Source organism: Rhinolophus ferrumequinum, chromosome 15 (assembly GCF_004115265.2).
Source record: "Rhinolophus ferrumequinum isolate MPI-CBG mRhiFer1 chromosome 15, mRhiFer1_v1.p, whole genome shotgun sequence".
In the NCBI taxonomy this organism is placed as follows: domain Eukaryota; kingdom Metazoa; phylum Chordata; class Mammalia; order Chiroptera; family Rhinolophidae; genus Rhinolophus; species Rhinolophus ferrumequinum.
Genome location: NC_046298.1, coordinates 44,283,543 through 44,306,774, shown reverse-complemented (window position 1 = coordinate 44,306,774; position 23,232 = coordinate 44,283,543). Strand labels below are relative to the sequence as shown.

At 48.7% G+C, this 23,232-nt stretch overlaps 1 protein-coding gene and 1 long non-coding RNA gene across 6 annotated transcripts; one reads left to right on the top strand and one right to left on the bottom strand.

Annotated features, from left to right (window-relative positions):
- Positions 1-283: 283 nt before the first annotated feature.
- Positions 284-3,638, top strand: LOC117034851 (uncharacterized). Its single transcript, XR_004425143.1, has 2 exons — positions 284-2,443; positions 2,498-3,638. It is a non-coding gene; the product is annotated as an uncharacterized LOC117034851 (long non-coding RNA).
- On the bottom strand, positions 2,648-23,114 carry NUCB1 (nucleobindin 1). 5 transcript variants are annotated; one of them, XM_033128250.1, is made up of 13 exons: positions 23,092-23,114; positions 22,292-22,470; positions 19,606-19,713; positions 17,738-17,870; positions 11,805-11,908; positions 9,296-9,481; positions 8,936-9,026; positions 5,444-5,502; positions 5,085-5,177; positions 4,912-5,004; positions 4,390-4,560; positions 3,842-3,938; positions 2,648-3,729 (listed from the first exon to the last, which is right to left on the bottom strand). In XM_033128250.1, the coding sequence occupies exons 2-13, from the start codon at positions 22,457-22,459 to the stop codon at positions 3,617-3,619; spliced, it is 1,416 nt and encodes a 471-aa protein (XP_032984141.1). In that variant the 5' UTR covers positions 22,460-22,470; positions 23,092-23,114; the 3' UTR covers positions 2,648-3,616. The 5 variants fall into 5 exon arrangements, with proteins under 5 accessions (XP_032984141.1, XP_032984139.1, XP_032984142.1 ...); XM_033128248.1 differs by lacking the exon at positions 23,092-23,114 and adding an exon at positions 22,869-23,026; XM_033128251.1 differs by lacking the exon at positions 23,092-23,114 and adding an exon at positions 22,869-23,026 and having other exon boundaries at positions 22,304-22,470.
- Between the last annotated feature and the right edge of the window lie 118 nt (positions 23,115-23,232).

Genomic DNA, 23,232 nt, shown 5'->3' with positions numbered 1-23,232 from the left:
GAATACTATGAGCATGAATACTACTCGCTGCCCAGAACTCTGACCATGAAAAAGGTGAGGAGATACATGGGGGAGAGTTCAGAGTGTTTTAGTGAATAAAATGAATGAAGACTCAGAGAAGTGAGGTGAGAGGGACCGAGACCCAGAGATAGAAGGAGAAGGACTGTCTTTGTTTCCTGTTGCTGCTGTAATAAATTACCATAAATTCTGTGGTTTAAAACAACACAAACGAATTCTCTTACAGTTCTGGACATCAGAAGTCCAAAATGGGTCTCACTGGGCAAAAATCAAAGTGTCAGCAGGGCTGTGTTCCTTCTGGAGGCTCTGAGGGAACACTTTGTTTCCTTGCGTTTTTCAGCTTCTAGAAGCCACCCGCGTCTCTCCTCACGGCCCTGCATCACTTTGACCATCTGTGGTCACTTCTCCTTCTATCACCCCCTTGCCTCCCTCTTATGTAGATCCTCGAGATTACATTGGGCCCATCTGGAAAATCCAGGACCATCTCCACATCTCAAGAGCCTTAATTTAATCACATCCACAGAGTCCCTCTTACTGCCAAAGATCACATGTTCACACGTTCTGGGGACTGGGATACAGACATTTTTGAGAAACCATTATTCTGTCTACCACAGAGAGAGTGTTTAAAAAGGGGAGGGTTTACTATTGTTATTCAGGAATGGTGAGGGCAACAGATCAAGAGACAATTGCCATTGAAAAGATAGTTTGTTACAGTTCCCAAGAGAAAGGGACAGCCATGCTACACAGGGCCACACGGGGAAACACCAGGGTTGGTCAGGAGGCAGGAGTGAGGGGAATACATGGGCGAGAGCTTTATTGTGGTTCCTGTAGAAAGGAACGGGCACGGCAAGATAAGCAGGTTTAGGTCTAGCTAGTTTGAGTCCTTTAGGCAGGTTCTGGGGAGTATGGACTGTCCCAAGTTGTCTGGTACCTGGTTTGGGAACATTAGGACAGGGGAATATGGCTCAGGACTGTAGGGGCCATAAAGGTAGTTGGGGTCTGGGCTGTGCATTGGTTAGTTTGCACAGGAGAGGTGCACTTACTGGCAGGCGAATGGTTGACTATGTCTAGCAACTGACTAACCCTGAGGGGAACAGTCTCTACAGTGTCTGCAGGGCCCCAGACGTCAAAACATCAGAAACACATGGTAAATACAGAGGGTGACAGAGACCCAGAAAATGGGGTGAAAGCAGAGTAGGATTCCCTGAGAAACATGAGGTCCCTGGCTTCTCATTTATTTCTCTTCCATGAGACTCCCAAATCCTCTCTTTATCTATTCCAAGCTGTTGGCAGCTGGAGCTGGAACTCCGATGGGAGACATTCCGAAGAGAGAGTAATCATTTTAAAACCTTTGCACACGCAGATCAAAATGGAAACCATTTTCAGATTAAGTATAAAGGGTCAATAGGATTCTGTCTATTTGAGACTAGAATTAAAGGTCAGGCAGGAGGCAGGGAGGGGTGGCATTTGCTCCAGGGCAGAGATCACTCCATTCTTGCCCACGTGTGCAGCGCAATGAACTTTAGACACCCTGAGCCTCCTTCCTCGTTCCTTTTGGAACTTGAAGTCTATTGGGGGAGACAGTAACCAAGGGGACACACTTGCAAACAAAGAATTGCAAATTGTGCAAGGCATCCTGGGCAAGGGAACGGGTCTCCTTAGATAAGGGAGTCCGCGGCAGGGTCCCGGAAACTGGTTGTATAAGTGTGTCCATATAATAGCTATTGCTTGCTGACCTCAAATTTCTGGCCAGGAGCCATGTCATTCATGTGTGTTATTATCAAATCCTTCAAAAGATGTTGGAAGGCTACTACCATTTTATGTCCGTTTTCCAGATTGGGTCACTGAGTTCAGCTCCATTTTCCAAGAGAAGCAGAGTTGATGTTTGCTGTCATTGTCACTGGGATTCAGATGGGGGGTTTGGGGGCATGGCACATGTATCTTCCCAGGACCCACCCTTGGACATTCCCAGGTCTGAGAATACCTATTGTTAATGAGCCTCCCAGATAATTTTTATCATCGGGGTCTCCTTTACACTTTTTCCCTGTGTGACTGTTAAACTTGACCTGCCCTGTGTCCAGGTATGTGTTGGTATACCAGCCCTGGAGAGATGGGGGCAGTTCTAATTAATGTAGCCCCTGCCAATTTCCTTCATCAGCTGTTGGTGCAAACACGTGTGACATCCGGGGCGGCTGCAGCTACACCGGGACAAGAGGAGTGCAGCCTCTACACCTACCATGGAAGAGCTAGATGGGAGAACCTGGTTCCCTGAAGGTCTTGGAGCCACCCTGTGTTGGGACTTCTTGTTCTGGGTGATAATACACTTTTCTCTATTATTTAAGCTTAGGTTTGGGTTTTCTGTCTTGTGGCTGGAAGTATCCTGCTGAAGGTGTGTGTGTGTGTGTGTGTGTGTGTGTGTGTGTGTGTGTGTGTGTGTGTCTGGAAGTATCCTGCTGAAGGTGTGTGTGTGTGTGTGTAGGCAGAGGACTCATCAGGAGAGGGCAGAAAGATGCCAGGATGGAGCCACTCAGAAATGATACTTTGGTTGAATCTTACAGAATGAGGACTTAGGCAGGTAAAGTAGGGATAGAGTACTAGAGACAATAGTATATATAAACAGAAGCATGGATTTGTCCCAGAAAGTGTATTTGGATGGAACTGGAGTACACAGCAGGACACATTGCAGTGTAAGGTAAGGCCAAAAAGGCGGGTGGGGCCTCCCACTGAGGCTGAGGGGCTGGAACCCGATCCTGGGGCGGGGTCGGCTCTGGGATCCTTCTGTGGCTGTGTCGGGAAGGCGCAAGGGGCCAAGCTGTCAGGAAGGAGGCTGAAGCTGAGATGGCCAGAAGCCAGGGATCAGGGAGAGTAAATGCTCCTGGTATCAGAGCTGATCAGCTCTGTGAGGACTCTGCTGCCCCTCAACCCAGCCATGGCGAAGACACAGTCTTTGAGGCATCACTGGTCCCACAAAAGGCAGAGAAAGGTCTCGAGGACCACCCAAGCCCCATAAACCAACAGAAGCTGGGCCCAGAGCAGGAGGCAGGATTCCAGCAGCTGTCAGATGCAGGATGCTAGAGCGGCCCCAATCTGGGGCAGCGAGGCCAAACTGTCTAGGAAGGCAGGCACACAGCAGACCCTCTCCGGAGGCAGGGGGCTTTCCTAAGCTAGGCTGACCCTGTGAGCACCCGACGACATGAGAAGGCAGGTCCCTTGGAGGGGGACGGAAAGAAGGGACCACAGATTGGGAGGCTGTGGAAGTGGAGGCAGCAGACAGGGGGCCTGGGTAGCAATTGGGAAGTGCCACCCTGCCTCACTTCCTCTAGGAAGTCACATGTGTTGTCCCCAGAAGAGGCTGATTGTGACACCTCACTTCCCTCCCACCCTTGGAGGGGGACGGAAAGAAGGGACCACAGATTGGGAGGCTGTGGAAGTGGAGGCAGCAGACAGGGGGCCTGGGTAGCAATTGGGAAGTGCCACCCTGCCTCGCTTCCTCTAGGAAGTCACATGTGTTGTCCCCAGAGGAGGCTGATTGTGACACCTCACTTCCCTCCCACCAGCTGCCGTTGGTAGGAACCCAGAGTGCCAGGGTCCTGGAGAATCACAAGTGCTGGGAATCCGGCTGAGGAAGCTTGGGAGGCTGTTCAGGATCCTTCTTTTCTGAAGCAGCCACATCCTTCTGGTCACCGGCTGGAGCTGGGACAGGAGCGTCATCTGGAAATAAAGAGAGGAAATGGTAGCACTAGACATTCCAGCCCCCTCCTCCCTCAGAACCAGGAGTCCAGGACCCCAGTTCCCTTCTTCCTCCCTGCCCAGGGGCCAGCACCTGTGTCCGGGTGGAACTTGAGCTGTCCCTCAGGGCCAGCGGCTGGGTCATTGAGGTTTTGCTGCTGCTGTTTCCTCTGTTCCATTTGGAGAACGGCCTGCAGCGGGTAGGGGAGATTGCACAGGCAAGAAGGTATGATGTTGAGTCTCCACAACCTGCTAAGTGGTCAGTCCTTTCTCTATGGGCCTCAGTTTTTCTCCCTCATTGACAGTTGAGTTTAATAACAAAGATCCAGTTCTCCCTCCCCTGTGGTATCTTGGATCGCACCTTGGGACAGGGAAGCTCTCACTGAACCCTTACCATGTCAACCCTTCTCTTTCTGCCTGGGCCTTTTCAGCCCTCTTCCTCTTACAATCCCTTGCCCTTATTCAACATGGCAACTGAAGAGCTGTCAAGGATGGGGACAATGTCTGCCCTTACTCAAGATGGTGGCCACCACCTTAGTATCTACCAGTGATTAAGCATAGAGATCACAGGCCTCTTTGGACACACAAAGACCAGGGCCACCAGGGACTCAGAAGATGGGCCCAGCTTCCCTGGCCAGTCACCTGCTGCAGCTCTCTCTTCTGGGCCTCCAGGCGGCCTTGGGAGCGCCCCAGAGCCTCTGTCTCCAGGTTGAGACGCTGGGCCTTGGCATTCAGCTCTGCCTCCCGGGCGGCCAGCTCCTCCTCGAAACGCCTCAGCTCATCCTCCGTGTAGGCAGGATGCATCTCCACTGTCTGCCAGGATGGGGACAAGGGCCATCAGCAGGTGACTCTAGTCCTGGCCCACCCACATGGGAGAGGACTCTGCTAATGAAGGTTTAGAGAAGGCTGGGAGGCCAGGGCCATGTGTGTGGATGAAGGAGATCTGAGTGGGAGCTGGGGAGGGGGACAGAGCCCAGAGAGGGGAGAACAGACACGGTGTGTGTAGTGGGGAGGATAGAGACCCAAAGAGAGAGGAGGACAGCAACCCAGGGGGAGAGGGAGGCAAAGACCCAGAGAGTTAAGAAAAGTGGCCAGGAACCCTGAAACAAGAGTTAGGGCGGGAGAGAGACACATTCAGGACCCATGAATTCTCCATGTCCTCACCTCCCAGCCTTCCCCAGTGTCTCCAAACTCCTTCCTCTGAGTGGATGCGAGGAACTCCTCCAGAGTCACGAGGCGGTCCTGGTTGGTGTCCACCTGGGGAGCCAGGTAAGAGTAAGCGACATAGCTGAGCCCCCGGCACCCGCTGCCCCCGCCCAAGGCTGCGCCCTCCTCACATTCTTCATCACGTGCTCTCGCATACGTAGCCGCTCCTCCTCCATCTCCCGCATGTCATCTTCCTCATTCTTTGGGTCATACACCTTCTCCAGCTGCAAAGTCAAGAGAGAGGTAGGTCCAGGCAACCTCTTTCCTAGGCCACTCCACCTCCTTGCATACACCACCAGAGAACTTCAACTCCCATCAGTCCTTGGGGCACCCTGCCACTTCTAGAAGCCTTTTTGCCCTAGGGGCCGCTGGGAGTTGTAGTTTTCCCTGAACTCACATCCAGCAGTACCTAAGGTAACCACTAGGATCCCTGAGGGGACATGTGGCTGGTTTGGGCATCCCCTGCACCTATGGCTTCCAAGATGCTCACCTCTTTGGTGAAGAGGGCCTCCAGCTCCTGCTCATCCAAGACACCATCACTGTTGATATCTGAGGGGGAGACAACAAGGTACCTTGGGGGACTGAGGATAAGGTTGGTGAGTTCCCTGAGGGACCAGCTGGAGAAGGAATTTGGGCTGATGTGCGATCTGTTTTAGAGGACAAGTAACAATAGTAGCACGGTGGCCTCCAGGCGTCAGTGCCGCATAGACCCGTTGCTAGGACAGCCCATTCCCTACCAACCAGGGTCCCGAGAATGGAGTAGATGAAGGTGGGGCTTCACTGGGAACATTCTTGGGGCCACTGTCATGTAGGATGACTTGATCCCTAGCACCTAGTAATATGGGCACAGGATCAACCTCTTTGCCCAAGATCCAGGGGTTCCAGGGGCCCCTGCCTCCCAGAGAACCAGGCCAGGGCCAACTCCAATTGCCAGAGGAGCCTCTCCCTGACAATCCAGCTGTACAGCCACACAGGCCATGCTCACTGTCTCTGCCTCCTCTGCTCACTCAGATCAGCACCCACACTGGTCCCGCTGAAGTGGCCAGAACTCCTGCCCTTACAAAACTAACTTAATTTTTGGCTGGCATCTAACTTGACCTTTTTTTTTTTTTTTTTTTTTTTGGTCAAAAGCCTTATTATTTTTAATACATTAAGGCACCTTATCTTTACAGCCCAGAATCCAGATTCACTCTGCCTGTGTGAATTATAGATGGCGCCATATGCAACACCCTTTCCCATGGAGACATAAAGACATAAGTACTGGTCGAGCAGAGATTCCTAAAGAGTGAAGTATCAGTGATTGACATTCTACCCAACATAATATGGAGCCTTGATCCAAAGATTTGAGTCATGTCAAATCCTCTAGGGTGAATCAAGCTTAAATACTGGAGATACCAAATACATACACTAAGTACAATGGGCAAGAGGCAGGGCCAAGATCAGAGACACAGAACATGAGACTGATATTAGCTGGGGATAAGATCAAGTAGGTCTGGAATTATAACAAGAAAAAAAAAATCTCTGCTGAAATTTTTATGTATTTGTATTTTGGTCTTTTAGATTTTGGATGCATAATTACAGAATTGATTATAGAATCAAATAACTTGACATTCTGCTTATGGCTTCCAGAACATCATTCTCTCCTGTCCCCTTGCTCCTTTGCTGGCTTCCTCTTCCTCCTGACCTCTTCTTCCTTCCTCCCGTACCCAAGGGCTCAAGCATGGGATCTCTTCTCTGTCTAACCTTCAAATCTGTTTAATGTGTAGCCATTAGCCACATGGACTGTTTAAATTGATTAACATTAAATGAGATTAAAATTTCAGTTTATCAGTCCTACTTACTACAAGTCAAGTGCTCAACAGTCGTATGTGGCTGGTGGCTGCCATACTGGATGGCACAGAACATTTTCCATCATCACAAAGAGAGTACTACTGGCCGGCACTTCCTCAGATGGGTTCCTCCAGTCCCTCAGCTTTCAATGCCACCCATAAGCTGCCTCCACACCTAAATATCCAACTGCCTACTCTCCATCTCCATGTAAATGTCTAACAGACACCTCTAATTTAGCATGAACAGACCCAGTTCCCAAGCTGCTCTGCCAAACACACTTGCTGTTTCCATTTCATTTTTCTAGTTGTTCAGGCCAAATACTTTGGAGTCACCCTTGACCCTTCTGTTCCTTCATCATCCTCATCTAGTCCACCTGTAAATCCTATCAGCTTGACCTTCAAGGTGAATCCAGAATCCAAACACCCTTCCTTCTCATTGTCCAGCCACAAGCATCTCATGCTTTCTAACTAGGCCCCTTTGGCTTTGGCTTTTGCCCGTACAATCTGTCCTTAACACAGCACCCAGATGGATTCTGTCAACCCTTAAGGCACACGGTGCCAGTCCTCTGCTCAAAACCCTTTTGTGGTGTCCAATCACAGAATTAAATCCAAATGCCTTATCCCAGCTGTGACCTTGGATGGACCAAGTTCATTCTTCTCTGTGTGTGCTTACTATGCCCTCCTCCTAGAACGCTCTTCCCCCAAATATCCGCAAGGTGCAACCCCTCACTTCACTGAGGTCCCTGTTCAAAATAGGCCATCTCCCTAGAGCTATGCTGTCCAATAAAGCATTCACTAGCCACATAGAACAGATTAATTTAAATTAATAAGAATCTTAATTTCCTTGACATGATACCACAAAAGGACAAATACTGTAGGATTTTACTTATATGAGCTAGCCAGAGTAGTCACATCCATAGAGACAGAAACGAGAATGGAGGTCACCAGGGACTGGGGGGAGAGGTTGATGGGAGTTGTTGAGCAATACGGAATTTCAGTTTCATAAAGATGAAAAGAGTTCTGGAAATCATTTGCACAATACTGTGAATGTACATAACGTACTGGACTGCACACTTAAAAATAGCTCATATGGGAAATCTTATGTGTATTTTAGCAGAATTATAAATCTTAAAAAAATTAGTAAAACAAACAAATATTCAGCTCCTTAGTCGTAAGAGCCATATTTCAAGTGCTGAAACAGCTACATGTTGTAGTGGACAGTACAGACAGAATATTTCTATCAGCATAGAAAGTTCTACTGGACAATGGCTGGTCTAGCAAAACCTTTCCTGACCAGGCTACTAAAAATTGTCACTCTAGGCCCTTAATCCTCCTTTCCATGATACATGTCACTACCTGAGATTCTACTAGAGGACCTACTTCCTTTATTCTAAGATGTACACCCCCCATATTTTATCATCCTTGAAATCGAGAGGCATCTTATCATTGACGGTGTCAGTTTAATTAGTAGCATACATGTATGTAAAAATTCTAGTGTATCTTACACCTCATAGTCTCTTAGATTCACTGAAATATAGAATTGTCTGTTTGCCTGATCACTAGTTCTGTATGTGTGTGGGGGGGGCAACAACTTTGTTTTGTTCATAGCTGTATCGATAGGGTCTCCACAAAGTTTTGTCCTTAGAGGTCACTTAGTAAACATTTATTGAGCGAATGTACCAGGCCCTGCTAAATTCTGTTAACAGGTCAAGGTCTTGGGCACACCTAAGGGGGCCTGGCAAGTCCAGGCTATGTTTCTAGGTAGGAAAAGAATAAAGGGGAATGGCCTCTGAACCACAGTGGAGAAGAGGCTCCCTAGAGGCCTGTTTCCTAGGGAGCAGCCTGTCCTCAGTGACAGGGCTCCCAGAGGGGACCAGGGCTTCTGAGAGGGGTCCCAGGCTTAGCCAAGACTGGTTTGCTCAGTTAAAGGTTACTGGCCAGGTCTTAGAACCCAGGGGTCAGCTGTAACTCAGAAGAGGCCTACTTCTATGGTAGAGCCTAGCAATGTAGACCACCAGTAGAAACGGGCTCAGACCTTTTTAGCCTGCCTATGACCCACAGAGACGGGGAGACTCTCTTCTCAGCATTCAGGCCCCCAAAAGATCAGAGTCTCAGAATTCAGCCTGGGTCTTGGGACTCCCTCCCCACCTTACCATGCAGTATGAAGAAGGTCTTGGGGTTAAACCTGTTTGGGTCCAATCCATCCAGCTCCTCCCACACCTCCTTCAGCTGGGCTTGGCTGCCCTGTAAAGGGGAGAGCCAGAGGGTCATGAGCAAGAAGTCCGGGTCCTACAGGATAAAGCTAGAGAATCCTTTACCCCCATCCCACAAATGTCAGTCCCCTCAAGTAAGAAAACTACAACTCCCAGCAGCTCTTGGCAGCAGCTGGGTACATTAAAAGGGACTGTTTGCCTCAGGGTCTGCTGGGAGTTATAGTTTTTCAGCTACATTTTTATCTTGTGGAGCTTGGAGAGTTGGACATGATGGAGGTTGGCAGGAATGGGGGTCCTTACAGGCACATTGATTTTGGGGTGCTCTCGGTGCCGTCGCTGTTGCTCTTCCAGCTTCCTCTCTGCCTCCTTTCGCTGTTCCTCTCCTAGTGATTCCAGATAACGGCGTCTCTCGTGTTCCTTGAGCATCTCATAGCGTTTGAACTCTTCATGATGGGCTGCGTCGAACTGGGCAAGGTCCCGGGTGGCCTGGGGAAAGGCAGAAAGTCACTCGCATCTCACCTCCATGTCCAACCCCTAATCCTAACCCCCAAATGCCCAGCCTTTGACTCCGACCTCCAACCTGTCCTGGGTCTCATGTCCTGATCTTATTTCTTGATTGCTATGACCCACTCTTGCCACACAACACAGCCTCCTCTCTTTGTTCAGGAGATTAGGATGATTACACCACAGCAACTTTAACCTACCTCTTTGAAGTCATCCCAATCTCAGGATCTTGGAGGAATACTCATAAGTAATAAGAACAACACACGAGGTAGATCTAATATGAAAAGCAGTACAGCTAGGTGGTAAAGAACAGTCGGTCTCTAATTATTTTGCCCAGAATGCAAACCCAGGCTCTGCTGTGTGAACAAATCCTACGAACCGTGAGATCTCAGGCAAGTTACTCAGCCTCTCTGTGCCTCAATTTCTGCCTCTGTAAGATGGAGATAACAATACTATACTGGGTTGAATAGTGTCCCCCCAAAAAAAAAATTCATGTCCATCCAGAACCTTAGAAAGTGACCTTATTTGGAAATAGGGTTTTGCAGATGTAATTAGGGTGGGTCCTACTGAATTAGGGTGGGCCCTAAATTCAACGACTGTTGTCTTTATAAGAAGGCTACAGAGAAGACCCGGAGAGATACGGGGAGAACACCATGTGACAATGGAGGCAGAGACTGGAGTGACATGTCTACAAGCCAAGGAATGTTGGAACCTCCAGAAGCTGGAAGAGGCAAGGAACAGGATTTTCCCTGTAGCCTCTGAAGAAAGCACAGCCCTGCCAAAACTTTGGTTTCAGCCCAATGATTTTGGACTTCTGGACTTTAGAACTGTGAGAGGATCCATTTCTGTCGTTTTAAGCCACCAAGTCTGTGGCAATTTTTTACAGCAGCCTCAGGAAACTAATACAGCTAGTAAGACCCTTCTTGTCTTCTGTCTTAAAATGTAAGACAATAAATTCATGTTGTTTTAAGCTACTAAGTTTGTGGTTGTTATATGGCAGCAAAAGGAAACTAACATGGCTGTTGTGTGGGGAACAGATGGTACAGCAGGGGTTCTCAACCTGGGGCGACTGTGGCCCACAGCGTACAATTGTCTATGTCTGAAGACATCTTTGGTTGTCACAACTGAGATTGTCACACTGACATCTAGTGGACATAGGCCAGGGAAGCTGCTAGACATCATGCAATACAAAAACAGAGAATTATCCAGCCCCAAATGTCAAGAGGGCTGTGTTGGGAAACCCTGTTGGCAAGCACAGAAGGCAGAAGCAAAGTGTCTAGTGAGGTAGTGGCTCGAAGAGATGATGGGAGTTGAGACCAGGATAATGACAGTGGGGTTGGAGAAAAGCGGACAGTTTCTGGAATGTTCTGGTAATAAGTGTAAAACATCTCTCAGGGACTGAGCCAAGTGTCACGCATGGACTCAAATGGCTGCTGCCATTATCTTCATGGCCACTAGATGCAGCTTCAGTGGGCCAGAAAAGCAAGGCCCAGCTCAGGCTGAGGGGTGTGTTCTGTCCCCTCAGAAGAGCTGTGAGCAGGGGAGAGGCAGGGAGGCCTGGGCTTCCTCTTTCACTCCCCTACCCCACACTTGGGCTTTCTCGTTAGGTAGGGCTATAGATTCCATTTTTCAGATGAGGACTGTATTACTTCCAATGGTTACTATAACTAATTATCATCAACTTGGTGGCCTCAAACAACACACGCTCCGGAGATTCTAGGGGAGAATCCATTTCATTGCCTTTTCCAGCTTATAGACCTGCATTCCATTCTGTGCCTTCTTTTTCTATCTTCAAAGCCAGCAGGCTTCCGTTGTCACATTGCCACCTTCCACTGTAGTCAAACCTTCCACTGCCTCCTTCTTTCAAAAACTCTTGGGATGACATTTAGGGTCCACCTGGATAGTCCAGGATCATCTCATCAACCCAAATCCTTAATCATGTCTGCAAAATCCCTTCGCCTTATACGATCACATAGCCACAGGTTCCATGGATTAGGGTGTGGTATCTTTGGTGGGGGGCCATTATCCTGCCTACCACAAGGACACAGGAGGGACAGCCCTCACCCTAGGTCATATGAGAAGGACAAAGTCAGGGAGGGATTTGAAACTAGGTCTGAGTGGAGCCTTCCTACACCTCTGCTTTCCTGTAGAGACTCAAGGGAGGGTTTTTAGATACCCTCAGGCTGCAGATGCCGATCTCAGAGAACAGGGGTGAGCAGGCTCACGTCTCAGGCTTTGTTCCCCTCTCCCCTTCCGCAAAGCTTCCCTCAGTCCTCTGCCTGTAGCCACCCTCTCCTCACGCTACCGTCTGGATCAGCAGCTCCAGGTCCCGGGCCTCAAATGTGTGCTGATTCTGAGGGTCCAGGTGTTCAAACTGCTTCAGGAGGCTCAAGTGATCCAACTGTACACCTAGATGAAGGGGAAGAGGGGGGAAAAAAAACCCAACTCATAGAATGTCCTTTCTTGTAAAATCCTTATCCTGAGCCACATATGCTCTAAAGGAGGTCACAAAGGGCACTAGGGAAGGCCAGAGGACAGCCTGACTGAGCCTGGGGCAATCAGGGAAGGCTTCCTGGAGGAGATGATGCCACAACGGAGTCTCATGCTTCAAATAATAAGCACAATAACAACTAAAAAATAACAAATAGCACTTACTACTATATACCAGGCCCTGCTCTAAACACATTAACTATATTAATGCATTTACTTTTCACAAGAATCTTACAACACAGATTCTATGGTAATCCCATAGGTATTGGATGGTTATCCCATAGAATGGGAAATGAGGCTCAGAGAGGGGAAGTGCCTTGTCTAGGTCACCATCTAGGAAGTGACAGAGTGAGGATTAGAACCAGCAGCTGGGCTCCAGAGCACATGTACTCAACCTGTTACAGGTTGAATTGTGGGCTCTGAAATTCATCTGTTGAAGTCCTAACCCCCAGGACCTCAGAATGTGACCTTATTTGAAGAGAAGGTTTTTATAGAGGTAATCAAGTTAAAATAAGGTCATTACGGTGGACCCAAATCCAGTATGATTGGTGTCCTTACAAAAAGGTTAAATTTGGACACAGAGGCTAGATGATGTGAAAAGACATGGCCTTTTATAAACCAGAGAGAGAGACCTAGAACACATCCTTCCCTCAGCCCTCAGAAGGAACCAACACGGCCGACACTTTGATTTCAGACATCTGGCCTCCAGACCTGTGACAATAAATGCCTGTGGTTTAATCCATGCAGTTTGTCATATCTTGTTACCAGAGCCCTAGGAAACTATGCAACCTCCTCATACAGGAGTTTCCAAGCGGTCAGGAAAGGACAGGGCTTCCGGGTGGGAAGGGACAGAGTGCACACACTGACGTCCACTCACTCACTGAACTCATGTTTCCCAAGGCCTCTCAGGGGCTCAGACGTGAATCAGGCCTGGGCTGGCCCTCCAGCGGCTCCTGGTCTGGTGTGGGTGACAGATACCCAGGTGGCTGGAATGCAGGTGCCCTGTGCTGCCGTGGAGGCAGCTGTCTGGCCTGGGTGAGCCCAGAGGAGGGACAAGTGCTCAGAAGACAGGCACAGAGTGAAATTCAAGATACATTTTTTATGTCACAGATGCATGCTGAGCCCCTGCTCTGTGGCACTATGGCGACAGCAGGAACCAGATGGTGACAGAATCTGCTCCACAAAACACCCAGTCAAAAGATAGAGAACAAGCGACTAAGAGATGAACACATGACGACAAAACTCAACAAATGGAGGATCCTTCATGCAGGACGGTCAGGGCAGGACTCTCTGAGGAGGTGACATCTGAGCTGAAAGCAAAGCTTAGTCAGACCCAAGAATGTCCCGGGCAGAGGGAAGCACAAAGGCAAAGGTCCCGAGGGGAGAAAGATGTGTTGTACTCCAACACTCACTAAAAACACTGATGCAAGAGGGTCAGGCAAGACGGCGAACACGTGAGGATGGGGTGGGGCAGGGGTGGCAGGGCTCGGCCGGGCCTCCAGGCAGCAAGGAGGAAGGTACACTTGATCCTGAGGGCACTGGGGAGCCATGGGTGGATTCTGAGCAGGCGGCACAGGACTTGAATTGGGTGTGTAGCAGTCTAACGGCCCCCAAGATGTCCACACCCTAATCCCTGGAACCTGTGAGTATTTGACCTCACGTCGCCAAAGGGACGTTGCAGGTGTGATTGAATTAAGGATCTTAAGATGGGGATATTGCCTGGGTGGTCCCTAAATTATGAGAAGGAGGCAGAGTAGAAGGCAATATGACCACTGAAGAAAAATGCTACACTGCTGGCTTTGAAGATGAAGGAAGGGGCTACCAGCCAAGGACACAGAAGCTAGAAAGGGCAGAGACAGATGTTTCCCCGGAGCGTCCAGAAGGAACTAGCCCTGCCGACACTGATTCTGGCCCAGTGAGACTGACTGTGGACATCTGACCCCCAAACTGTAAAGGAACTGGAAGGGAATAAATGTGTGTGTAGTTGTTATTTATTTATTTATTTAAGGAGGGTGCAGCTCACAGCGACCCATGTGGGGATCGAACCAGCAACCCTGGTGTTATTAGCACCACGCTCCAACCAACTGACCTAACCAGTCACCCCCACCTTTTTTTTTTTTTTTTTTAATAATACTAAGGTGAGCTATTCTATTCTATTCTATTCTATTTCTTTTAAGGAGAGCACAGCTCACAGTGGCCCATGCGGGGATCGAACTGGCAACCTTGGTGCTACCAGCACCATGCTCTAACCAGCACCATGCTCTAACCAACTGAGCTAACCGGCCACCTCTAAATGTGTATTATTTTTTTTTTTTTAAGATTTTTTTATTGGGGAAGGGGAACAGGACTTTATTGGGGAACAGCGTGTACTTCCATGCCTGTTTTCCACGTCAAGTTGTTGTCCTTTCAGTCTTAGTCGTAGAGGGCGCAGCTCAGCTCCAGGTCCAGTTGCCAGTTGCTAGTTGCAGGGGGCACAGCCCACCATTCCTTGCGGGAGTTGAACCGGCAACCTTGTGGTTGAGAGGATGCACTCCAACCAACTGAGCCATCCGGGAGCTCAGCGGCAGCTCAGCTCAAGGTGCCCTGTTCAATCTTAGTTGCAGGGGGCGGAGCCCAACTGGCAACCTTGTGGTTGAGAGCCCGTGCTCCAACCAACTGAGCCATCCGGGAGGCAGCTCAGCTCAACGTGCCATGTTCAATCTTAATTGCAGGGGGCGAAGCCCACCATCCCTTGCGGGACTTGAGGAACTGAACTGGCAACCTTGTGGTTGAGAGCCCACTGGCCCATGTGGGAATCGAACCAGCAGCCTTCGGAGTTCTAACCACCTGAGCCACCGGGCTGGCCCTAAATGTGTATTATTTTAAGCCACTAAGTTTGTGGTCATTTGTGACAGCAGCCACTAGAAATGAATACAGGTATTAACAGGATCCCACTGGTTGCTGTGTGGGAAATATAACAAATATGAGAAACAGATGGGTGGTGACAGTGGGGAAGCGACAGCAGTAATCCAGGTGGAACCCGAGTGGCAGCAGTGGATGTGGAGGGAAGTGGCCAGATTCTGGAGATATTTTGAGTTGCCAAAGGGACAAAGCTATAGTCCATAGCACAGAGCCTGGGACACAATAAGCAGACAATAACCAGGAGATATTTTTCTCATTAGTGACAAGGGAACATCTACTGTATTTTGCCATGTATCAGGTGCACTTTCTTGTCCAAATTTGTGAGGGAAAAATAAGGAATGTCATTATACAGGGGTAGTACTAATTCTGTATCTATATAACTGTTTTTAATTCTTTTATTTATGCTTATGAGTTAAAAGTGTAACTCTAGAAATCAATAACTATACCTATACGCAAAATAATACTCTGGAATATATAATCGGTTTTGTTGAACTTAGAACTTGCAACGACGAAGAGTTCTTGGTCTTCTATGATGCATAAATTTTGTAAATTTGTTACCAGTACATAAAATTTCTTGTACCATAATATGTTAAAAAAATAAGTGCTAAAAATTCCTTTTTTAATACAAAAAACAAGTACCTAAATGTAAACAAATAAAAATTTGAATTAAAAAATTAAAACAAGGGCCGGCCCGGTGGCTCAGGCTGTTGGAGCTCTGTGCTCCTAACACCGAAGGCTGCCAGTTCAATTCCCACCTGGGCCAGTGGGCTCTCAACCACAAGGTTGCCGGTTTGACTCCTTGACTCCCGCAAGGGATGGTGGGCTGCACCCCCTGCAACTAACAATGGCAACTGGACCTGGAGCTGAGCTGCGCCCTCCACAACTACGATTGAAAGGACAACTTGATTTTGAAAAAAATCCTGGAAGTACACACTGTCCCCCAATAAAGTCCTGTTCCCCTTCCCCAACAAAATCTTAAAAAAAAAAACAATTAAAACAAAAGATTTTTTCCCCTGAAAGTTTGGGCCAAAAATGTGGGTACACTTTATACATGGGAGCACATTATACACAGCAAAATACGGTAATTTACCAGAGATCAAACCAGACTCTGACACTGAAATAATTAAAACAGCACAGCAGAGAAGGCCAGAGACCATGCCTATCTGGTCACCTTAGAGTTCCAGCACCCGCCAATGCCTGGCACGCAGTAGGACTCAAGACAGGTTCGGTCCATGGATAAATAGAGTCAGATAGAAATAAAAAGAAACTGATCCCGTTGATCCTTAAAGCCATCCACTAAGGTGCAGGGTCCCCATCTGTAACATGGGAGCCTCATGGGGTGGTCAAGAGATGAAAGGAGAAGCTGGAGGTGATTCTTCATAAAGGGGGTATGTTCTTATACTTAGTGATAGGACAAGACATGCCCCAGCAGTATCAGAACATTCCACAAAAAGACAATAAGTAAACAGCATGGTCCACAGTAGTCAAAGCATGCCAACAACCCAGATGTCCATCAACTGATGAATAGATAAACCAAACGTGGTAGAGGAACGCAATGCAGTATTACTTGGCCCTAAAAGGAACGAGGCGCCGATGCCTGCGACAACATGGATGAACCTTAAAAATATTATGTGAAGTGAAAGAAGCCTGACAAAAAAGGTCACATATTGTATGATTTCATTTATATGAAATGTCCAGAATAGGCAATCTATAGAGACAGGAAGTATGTTAGTGGTTGTCAGGGTTGGGGTGGGGGAATAAGGGAGTGATAGCTAAAGGATACAAGGTCTCCTTTTGGGGTGATGACTACTCTCAAATTGACTTTGGTGATGGTCCCTCATACCTGTGAATATACCAAAACCCATTGAATTATACACTTTAAATGGGTAAATTGTATGGTATATGCATTATATCTCAATAAAGCTATTAAGAAATAGCATAGCCCTGACACACACTTTGACAAATCATATCTTGGAATGTTAGAAATAGGATGGGATCTTGGAATCTAAACTTGTCCAAACTTTTCTCTTCCAGACACAGTTTTCTTTTTCCTTTTTTAGCCAAGTAATTAGACAACACATATGGCCTCAGATATGAATGACAGCAAATTAAAATCATTCTAGCACAGGAGATAGAGACTAAGCAAGGAAAAAAAAAATACACTGTAACCTGTTAAACTTCTTGACTTTCATCACTGTACTGTGGTTACGGAGGCAAATGTTGTTCTGAGGAAAATCACACTGAAATATTTAGGCAGGCGTAAAGGGACATGGTGTCTGCAAGGAACTCACAAATGTGAATGAAAAGTAAATGGAGCAAAGCTTGAAAACTGGAGAATCTGGATTAAGGGTATTTGGGAGTTTTTTGGAGCTGTTCTTGCAACTTGTTTGTAACTTTGAAGTCACATCAAAATTTTGAATGACAGGGCGACTGGTTGGCTCAGTTGGTTAAGAGCGCAGTGCTCATAACACCCAGTTTGCGGTTCGATTCCCACATGGGCCAGTGAGCTGCGCCCTCCACAACTAGACTGAAAACAATGACTTGACTTGGAGCTGAAGGGTCCTGGAAAAACACACTGTTTCCCAATAAAAATTTAAAAAAAAATTTTTTTAAATGACAATCATGATTTTTAAAAATAAAAATAAAAAACCCAAACAGAAAAAAACTAACCAACCAACAATAGTTATTGTTCTAGGAAGAAAATTCAATCAACCGTCCATGTACATTTTGCAGTGGGGGTAGAGTGAGGCCCCAGGAGGCTCCACATGCCTAGTATGACATCACCAGGAAGCCCAGGAGGGAGGCTGCCCCTACCCCACCTGCCCCATCTGCCCCACCCCTGCTTACTGGGCTCCTGCTCTGCATCCATCTTGGCCTTGAGCAGCATCCGAAGCCGGGACACCTCCTGCCGCTTGAGCTCGTCCAACTTGGTACGGACGTGATGGCTGACAAAGTCCAACTCCCGGCTCAGCTTCCCGCTCTGCCCAGAGAGTGAGGGGGCTGGTCAGGCTGAGACCTGGGAAGGGGCATGCTGGGCAGGCTCATCCTTTCTCTGCCCTCTCTGCAACCTTCTACAAGCTTTATGATGTCCCCTAGGGCTCCCCAGAACCCATGAGACAAGGTCCCAGCCCTTCAATCTGGCATTGAGGCCCTGCTCACCTCTGCAGCCCTATCTCCTGCCACTTACCGAATCACACTCTTGGTTCCAGCATCACTAACTGGGCGTAGGCCCCATGCTCAAGGCTCTTTCCCACCTCGGGCCTTTGCACATACCGGTCCTTGTGCCTGGGAAGCTCTCCCTCCACTGCTTTTCGAGCCTAACCAGATCCTCACTATCCTTCAAAATTCAAAGCAGATGGTACCTCTCTTGGGGAAGAATTCCCCCAATAACCCCTTCAGCCCCACCACACACACACACACACACACACACACGCACGCACGCACGCACACGCACACACACACACACACACACACACACACACACAAATAAACTCTGTGCTGAGCAGGGTGTCTTTTCTGAGCTACTTTTATTATCACTTTGAATTATGTCTCAATCAGAAGTCCCCTAAGGCTCCCCAATGCCCCAGGGCAGAATTCCTGGGCCTGGCACTCAAGACCCTGTACTCACCCACCCCTCTAACCCCATCTCCCCTGTATTTATGTCAGTTATAAGGAGCTGCCAGCAGACAGCTGAAGGTACCAAAATGCTCCATTTGCACATAGTTCCTACTGTCTGAAATGTCACTCTCCCGCCCCCTTACACTTCAACTTCTATACCACGAACACTCCGACTCAGAGTCAAACCTCACTCAGGGGTGTCCTTTCCCTAGAAGCACTCTCTCACTTGTGGACTGGACTGAGCCCCTCTCTGGGGCTTCCCCAGCGCCCTCTGCTATCTCTGTTATCGCTCAGACCGTTTTCTAAAACTCATGACTCACATAGGTCTCTTGAGCCCTGGGGGGCCATATCCCTGGGGCCTCTCCTGGACCCAGGTGTTTGGAAAACTTGGGGTGACTCTTCCAGAGGGGAAATTCCAAGAGGCACCAGAACAGGGAGAGGGGTTTGTGTAGGGTGGGGAGGAGGAGCAGGGCAGGGACCTGAGGCGGGCTGGCATCCTTTCTGAGGGATGCTGCCTGGGGGATGGGATGGAGTGCGGTGTGGGTTTGGGGATCAGCCAGTCAAGGCGGGGAGATCCAAGCACACAGGAAGGACAAACATTGCTACAAGGGACTCTGGTCTATTCTGCAAAATGGGGAAAACCAGGGCTCCTCTGGAGGTGATTTCTCTCATACAGAAAGCACTGCGCTGAGCATTCAGTGAAGCAGTACTCACACGCACTTACTAAGTAAGGACTGCTACTGTGCTGGTCTAAACCCTCTATGCATCTAACCTGGGATAATCCTAATCTGAACCCCAGGAGGCAGGTTCTATCATAACCCCTTTTACAGATGGGGAAACTGAGGCACGACAGGTGGTGGTCACGTGGCTGGTAAGTGGTAGAGCTGAGGCTGGCAGCCTGTGCCATCCACTTCTGTGCTTAACCACACATTCTGTGTTACCCAAGTCCCTTCCCAGTTGTGTGGCCCCGAGAAGCGATTTCTCCTGAGGTTGTTTTGTGAGGGCTGGAGCCACATGGCCCTTTTAAGGAACCCATTTCTTCCCGAACTCTGCCCTCTGAGCAAGCGTGCCCTCCCACTGCTTGCACCCAGCCATACCTTGATGTCCTCAGCGTTGGCAGCCTGCAACTTCTCTCGAAAGTGCCCGTCAGTTTCCAGCACGTTGATGACCTCCTGGAGGTACCGGTGGTAGTACAAACCTGTGTCCTGTGGTGACAAGGACAAACATAGTGGTTCCAGCCGCCACCCTAGTCCTTCCCTGCAGATAGGACCCAGGTCTCACTCTCCTGGGTGTCTGCTGAGAGACTCAAGACACTCCTCCTTTCCGTAGAGCAGGAGGCCTGCCCCATGGACAAAGGCTCTGGAACTAGCAGCTCCTGGTTCCAATCCCCTCTGCTCTGTAACCCCATGCAACCTGCCTGACCTCCAGGCCATAGCTCTTACTTCTCCCCGGGTCTGTCGTAGAGATGAAATGAAAATCACATGGGTAAACACCCAGCCCAACATCGCCCACAGAGTGGGTGCTTACAGACACCCTTGTTGGCAAGCAGTGAAATAGTCATTCATTCATTCATTCATTCATTCATTCAACAAGCATTCTCTGAGACCCCGACCACATGCCAGGCACCATAGGGGGATACAGCAAGTGAGACAAAAATATCCCTGGGTTCCTTGTCCTAGCTTTGCCATGCACTGGCACTTTCCTCTTCCTGGGCCTCACTCTTCCTATTTGTAAAATAGGCCATTAAATTCCCTATAGAGTTGTGCTGAAAAGTAAATGAGATAAATGGCCTGGCACGATGATAAGGATATAGAAGATGCTCAATCTACTATAGCTCTCACTACATAAATTGAAGAGCACACAGTAGGTACTTAATAAATGGTAATGGATCACTCAGCTATGTCACTGTCGGGGGAACAAATTTCCTACAGCTGATGAAACAAAGTATCACAAACTAAGTGGATTAGAGCAACACAAATTTCTTCTCAGTTTTGGAAGTCAGGAGTCCAAAATGGGTTGGCGGCGCTCAGTTCATCCTGAAGGTTCTAGGGGACAATTTCCTTGTCTTTTCCAGCTCCTACAGGCTGCCTGCATTCCTTGGCTCATGACCCTGCAACACTCTGACGTCTTCAAATATCTGATCTTCCTGCCTCTCTCTTATAGGGGTCCCTGTGGATGATCCAGGATTTCTCCATCTCAAGACCCTTAACTCAATCACACCTATGAACACTCTTTTGCCACATAAAGTAATCTATTCACAGGTCCCAGGGATTAGGGCATGGACGACTTTGGGGACTGTTATTCAGCCAAAAGTACTAGAATCCCAAATCTGCTAATTACTAGCTACGTGACCTTGTTAGGACTGCTAAGATGCCTAGCTAAATTTAAATGTCAGATCAACTATGCATTACTTTCAGTATATTGCATGGGGTGTACTGACATTAATAATTATTCATTGTTAATCTGCAATTCAAATTTAACTGGGTGTCCTGTGTTTTTATTTTTCAAATCTGGCAACCTTAGCCCTTGGGCAAGTTACTCAATCTTTCCGTGCCTTGGTTTCCTTATCTGTAAAGTAAGGTTAATGTATACCCACTTCAAAGGGGCTGTTGTGAGAAGTTAATGTCTTTAAATATTTAACACAGTGCCTGGTGCTTAGGAGGAGCTGTTATTATGATTGCTGTTGTTGGAATTGATGTTTATAACATCATTCTGTGCTTTAATTCTCTATCATGGCCCACAAGGCCCTGCGTGATCTGTCTCATCCCCTCTCTGACTTCATTTCCCTCTTGCTCCATCTGCTCCAGTCACACTGGCTTCCTCCAAGCCCCTCTACTCACACTGCTCTCCCCCTCCACAGAACATTTGCTCAGGCTGTTCCCTCTATCTGGAATGGTTCTTCCCTGAACTTAAGATCTCAGGTCAAATAAGCCTTCCTCCCTGACCATCACTCCTGGTCTCCATTCTCAGGGGCCCCACCTTTTCTCTTCCCAGTGAGCTAGGCTGGTCTGTAAGGGTATGGTGCTTGTGTTAGCACCATGCTTAGCTCATAGAAAATGCTTAAGAAATGTGTAGGATGAATGAAGGATAAAAGGACTCAAAGGTGCCCTTCCACGTCTGCAAAGATTTCACCAGGCAGAGGCCTACCTAACTCGATGGGTGGGGACCTGGCACACAGGAGCATGGAATCTGTTCCAGAGGTAGTGACAAGCTCCAGAGATAGGGACGTGCTCATTCCTAGTGGGAGATGCAGCAGGATTTAGGCCATAAATCAGGGCATTGGCCTTGAGGATCTTTCAAGTTTCAAATCCTCTACGACCAAAGTTTTCATAGCGTTGGATAAACACGTGTTGGAATTAAAAAATGAGCAGTTCACATGCTTGCCCATAATTTAAACTACAACTCCCATGAGCTACATGGAGTGAGAACAGCCCAGTTAGCCAACAACACACAACACCTGCTCAAGGTGCTAGTGGGAAACGTAGTTCTTTTTTTCTGATTCCCTCATGAGGGGAGGGGTCCTAAAAAACAGGTTTAGGTGTGTGTGGGTGGGTAGGGAGGTGATGCTGATTTTTCATTTAAAATCTGATCTGAATTCTCACACCCAGAGTCAGGGACTTAGAAATCTGTCCCCTCCGCTTCTCCCTCCCACCTCCACCCCCCAGTTTTTCACCACGTCAAAGCCCTGTGACTGACTGCAAAGAACAGCAGGCAAAGTCCAACCCGTATCCGTGGGGGGAGTATCCACCCAGGGGCCACGGGGATCCGCGGGAATTGTAGTACCACTGCAAACACCTGGCTGGAGAGCAGGGCAGGGCCACTCACGGGGCTCTCGGTCGCGGGGCTCTCCTCCTTGGACGCCCCCCGCTCCAGGGGTACGGTCAGAACAGCGCGAAGCAGCAGCAGCGGTGGCAAGAGGAGGAGGGCTGCACTGGGCCCAGAGGGAGGCATGGCGGCGTGATCTGTAGGGGCGGAGAGATGGATAATATCTGTCTCAAGCCTCCTCCTTCCCTGGATCTAGGAGACCGGCCCCCAGCACCGTATATCCCCCGTCTTACCAAGAGTCAAGACTCAAAGCGTCTAGTTTCCCGGGACTCATAATTCCCAGCCTCCAGCCTGTCCTTTCTTAGACCCAGGAGTCCTGGCTCCCTGCACCCTCTCCGCTCAGACTGAGGAATCCGGGATCTCAAAATCAAGCCCCTCTGTCCCAGACCCAAAGGTCCAGGCCCCCAGGCCCCTTTTATCCTAGGATCTAAAGGTGCTGCTGCCCAGATCGTCCTCCTCCGGGAAGCAGTCTTCCAGCCCTCTGGTCCCCCCTCCTTCCCAAGACCCAAGAGTCTAGAAAACCTCAGACCCTCACCTCTCCTTCCACGCAGAGGGCGTTTTCCTGGGCTAGGACCTCCGCAGCGTTCTTGGGTGATTTCCCCCTAGGCCACGCCCACTTTCCCAAAGAGGACCCGCCCTCAGCAGCCTGATTGGTCCACGCTGGCTCCCGGTCCCTAGGTTCTTGCCTACTGGCCCCGCCCCTTGTCGAAGTCGCTTGCCTTTTCTCGAAAGACTTTCTCGGAAGCCCAATCTCTTACCGACACATTTCCTGCCTTTTAGGCGAAAGGGGAAGCGGAAACTTAGAACTCCCTGTAAATCCGGGAAAAAATGAGTCAACTTCCGCGGCACCTTGGCGCTTAGCCTAATGGGAGTTGTAGTTTTCCTAGTTATTTTCTCCC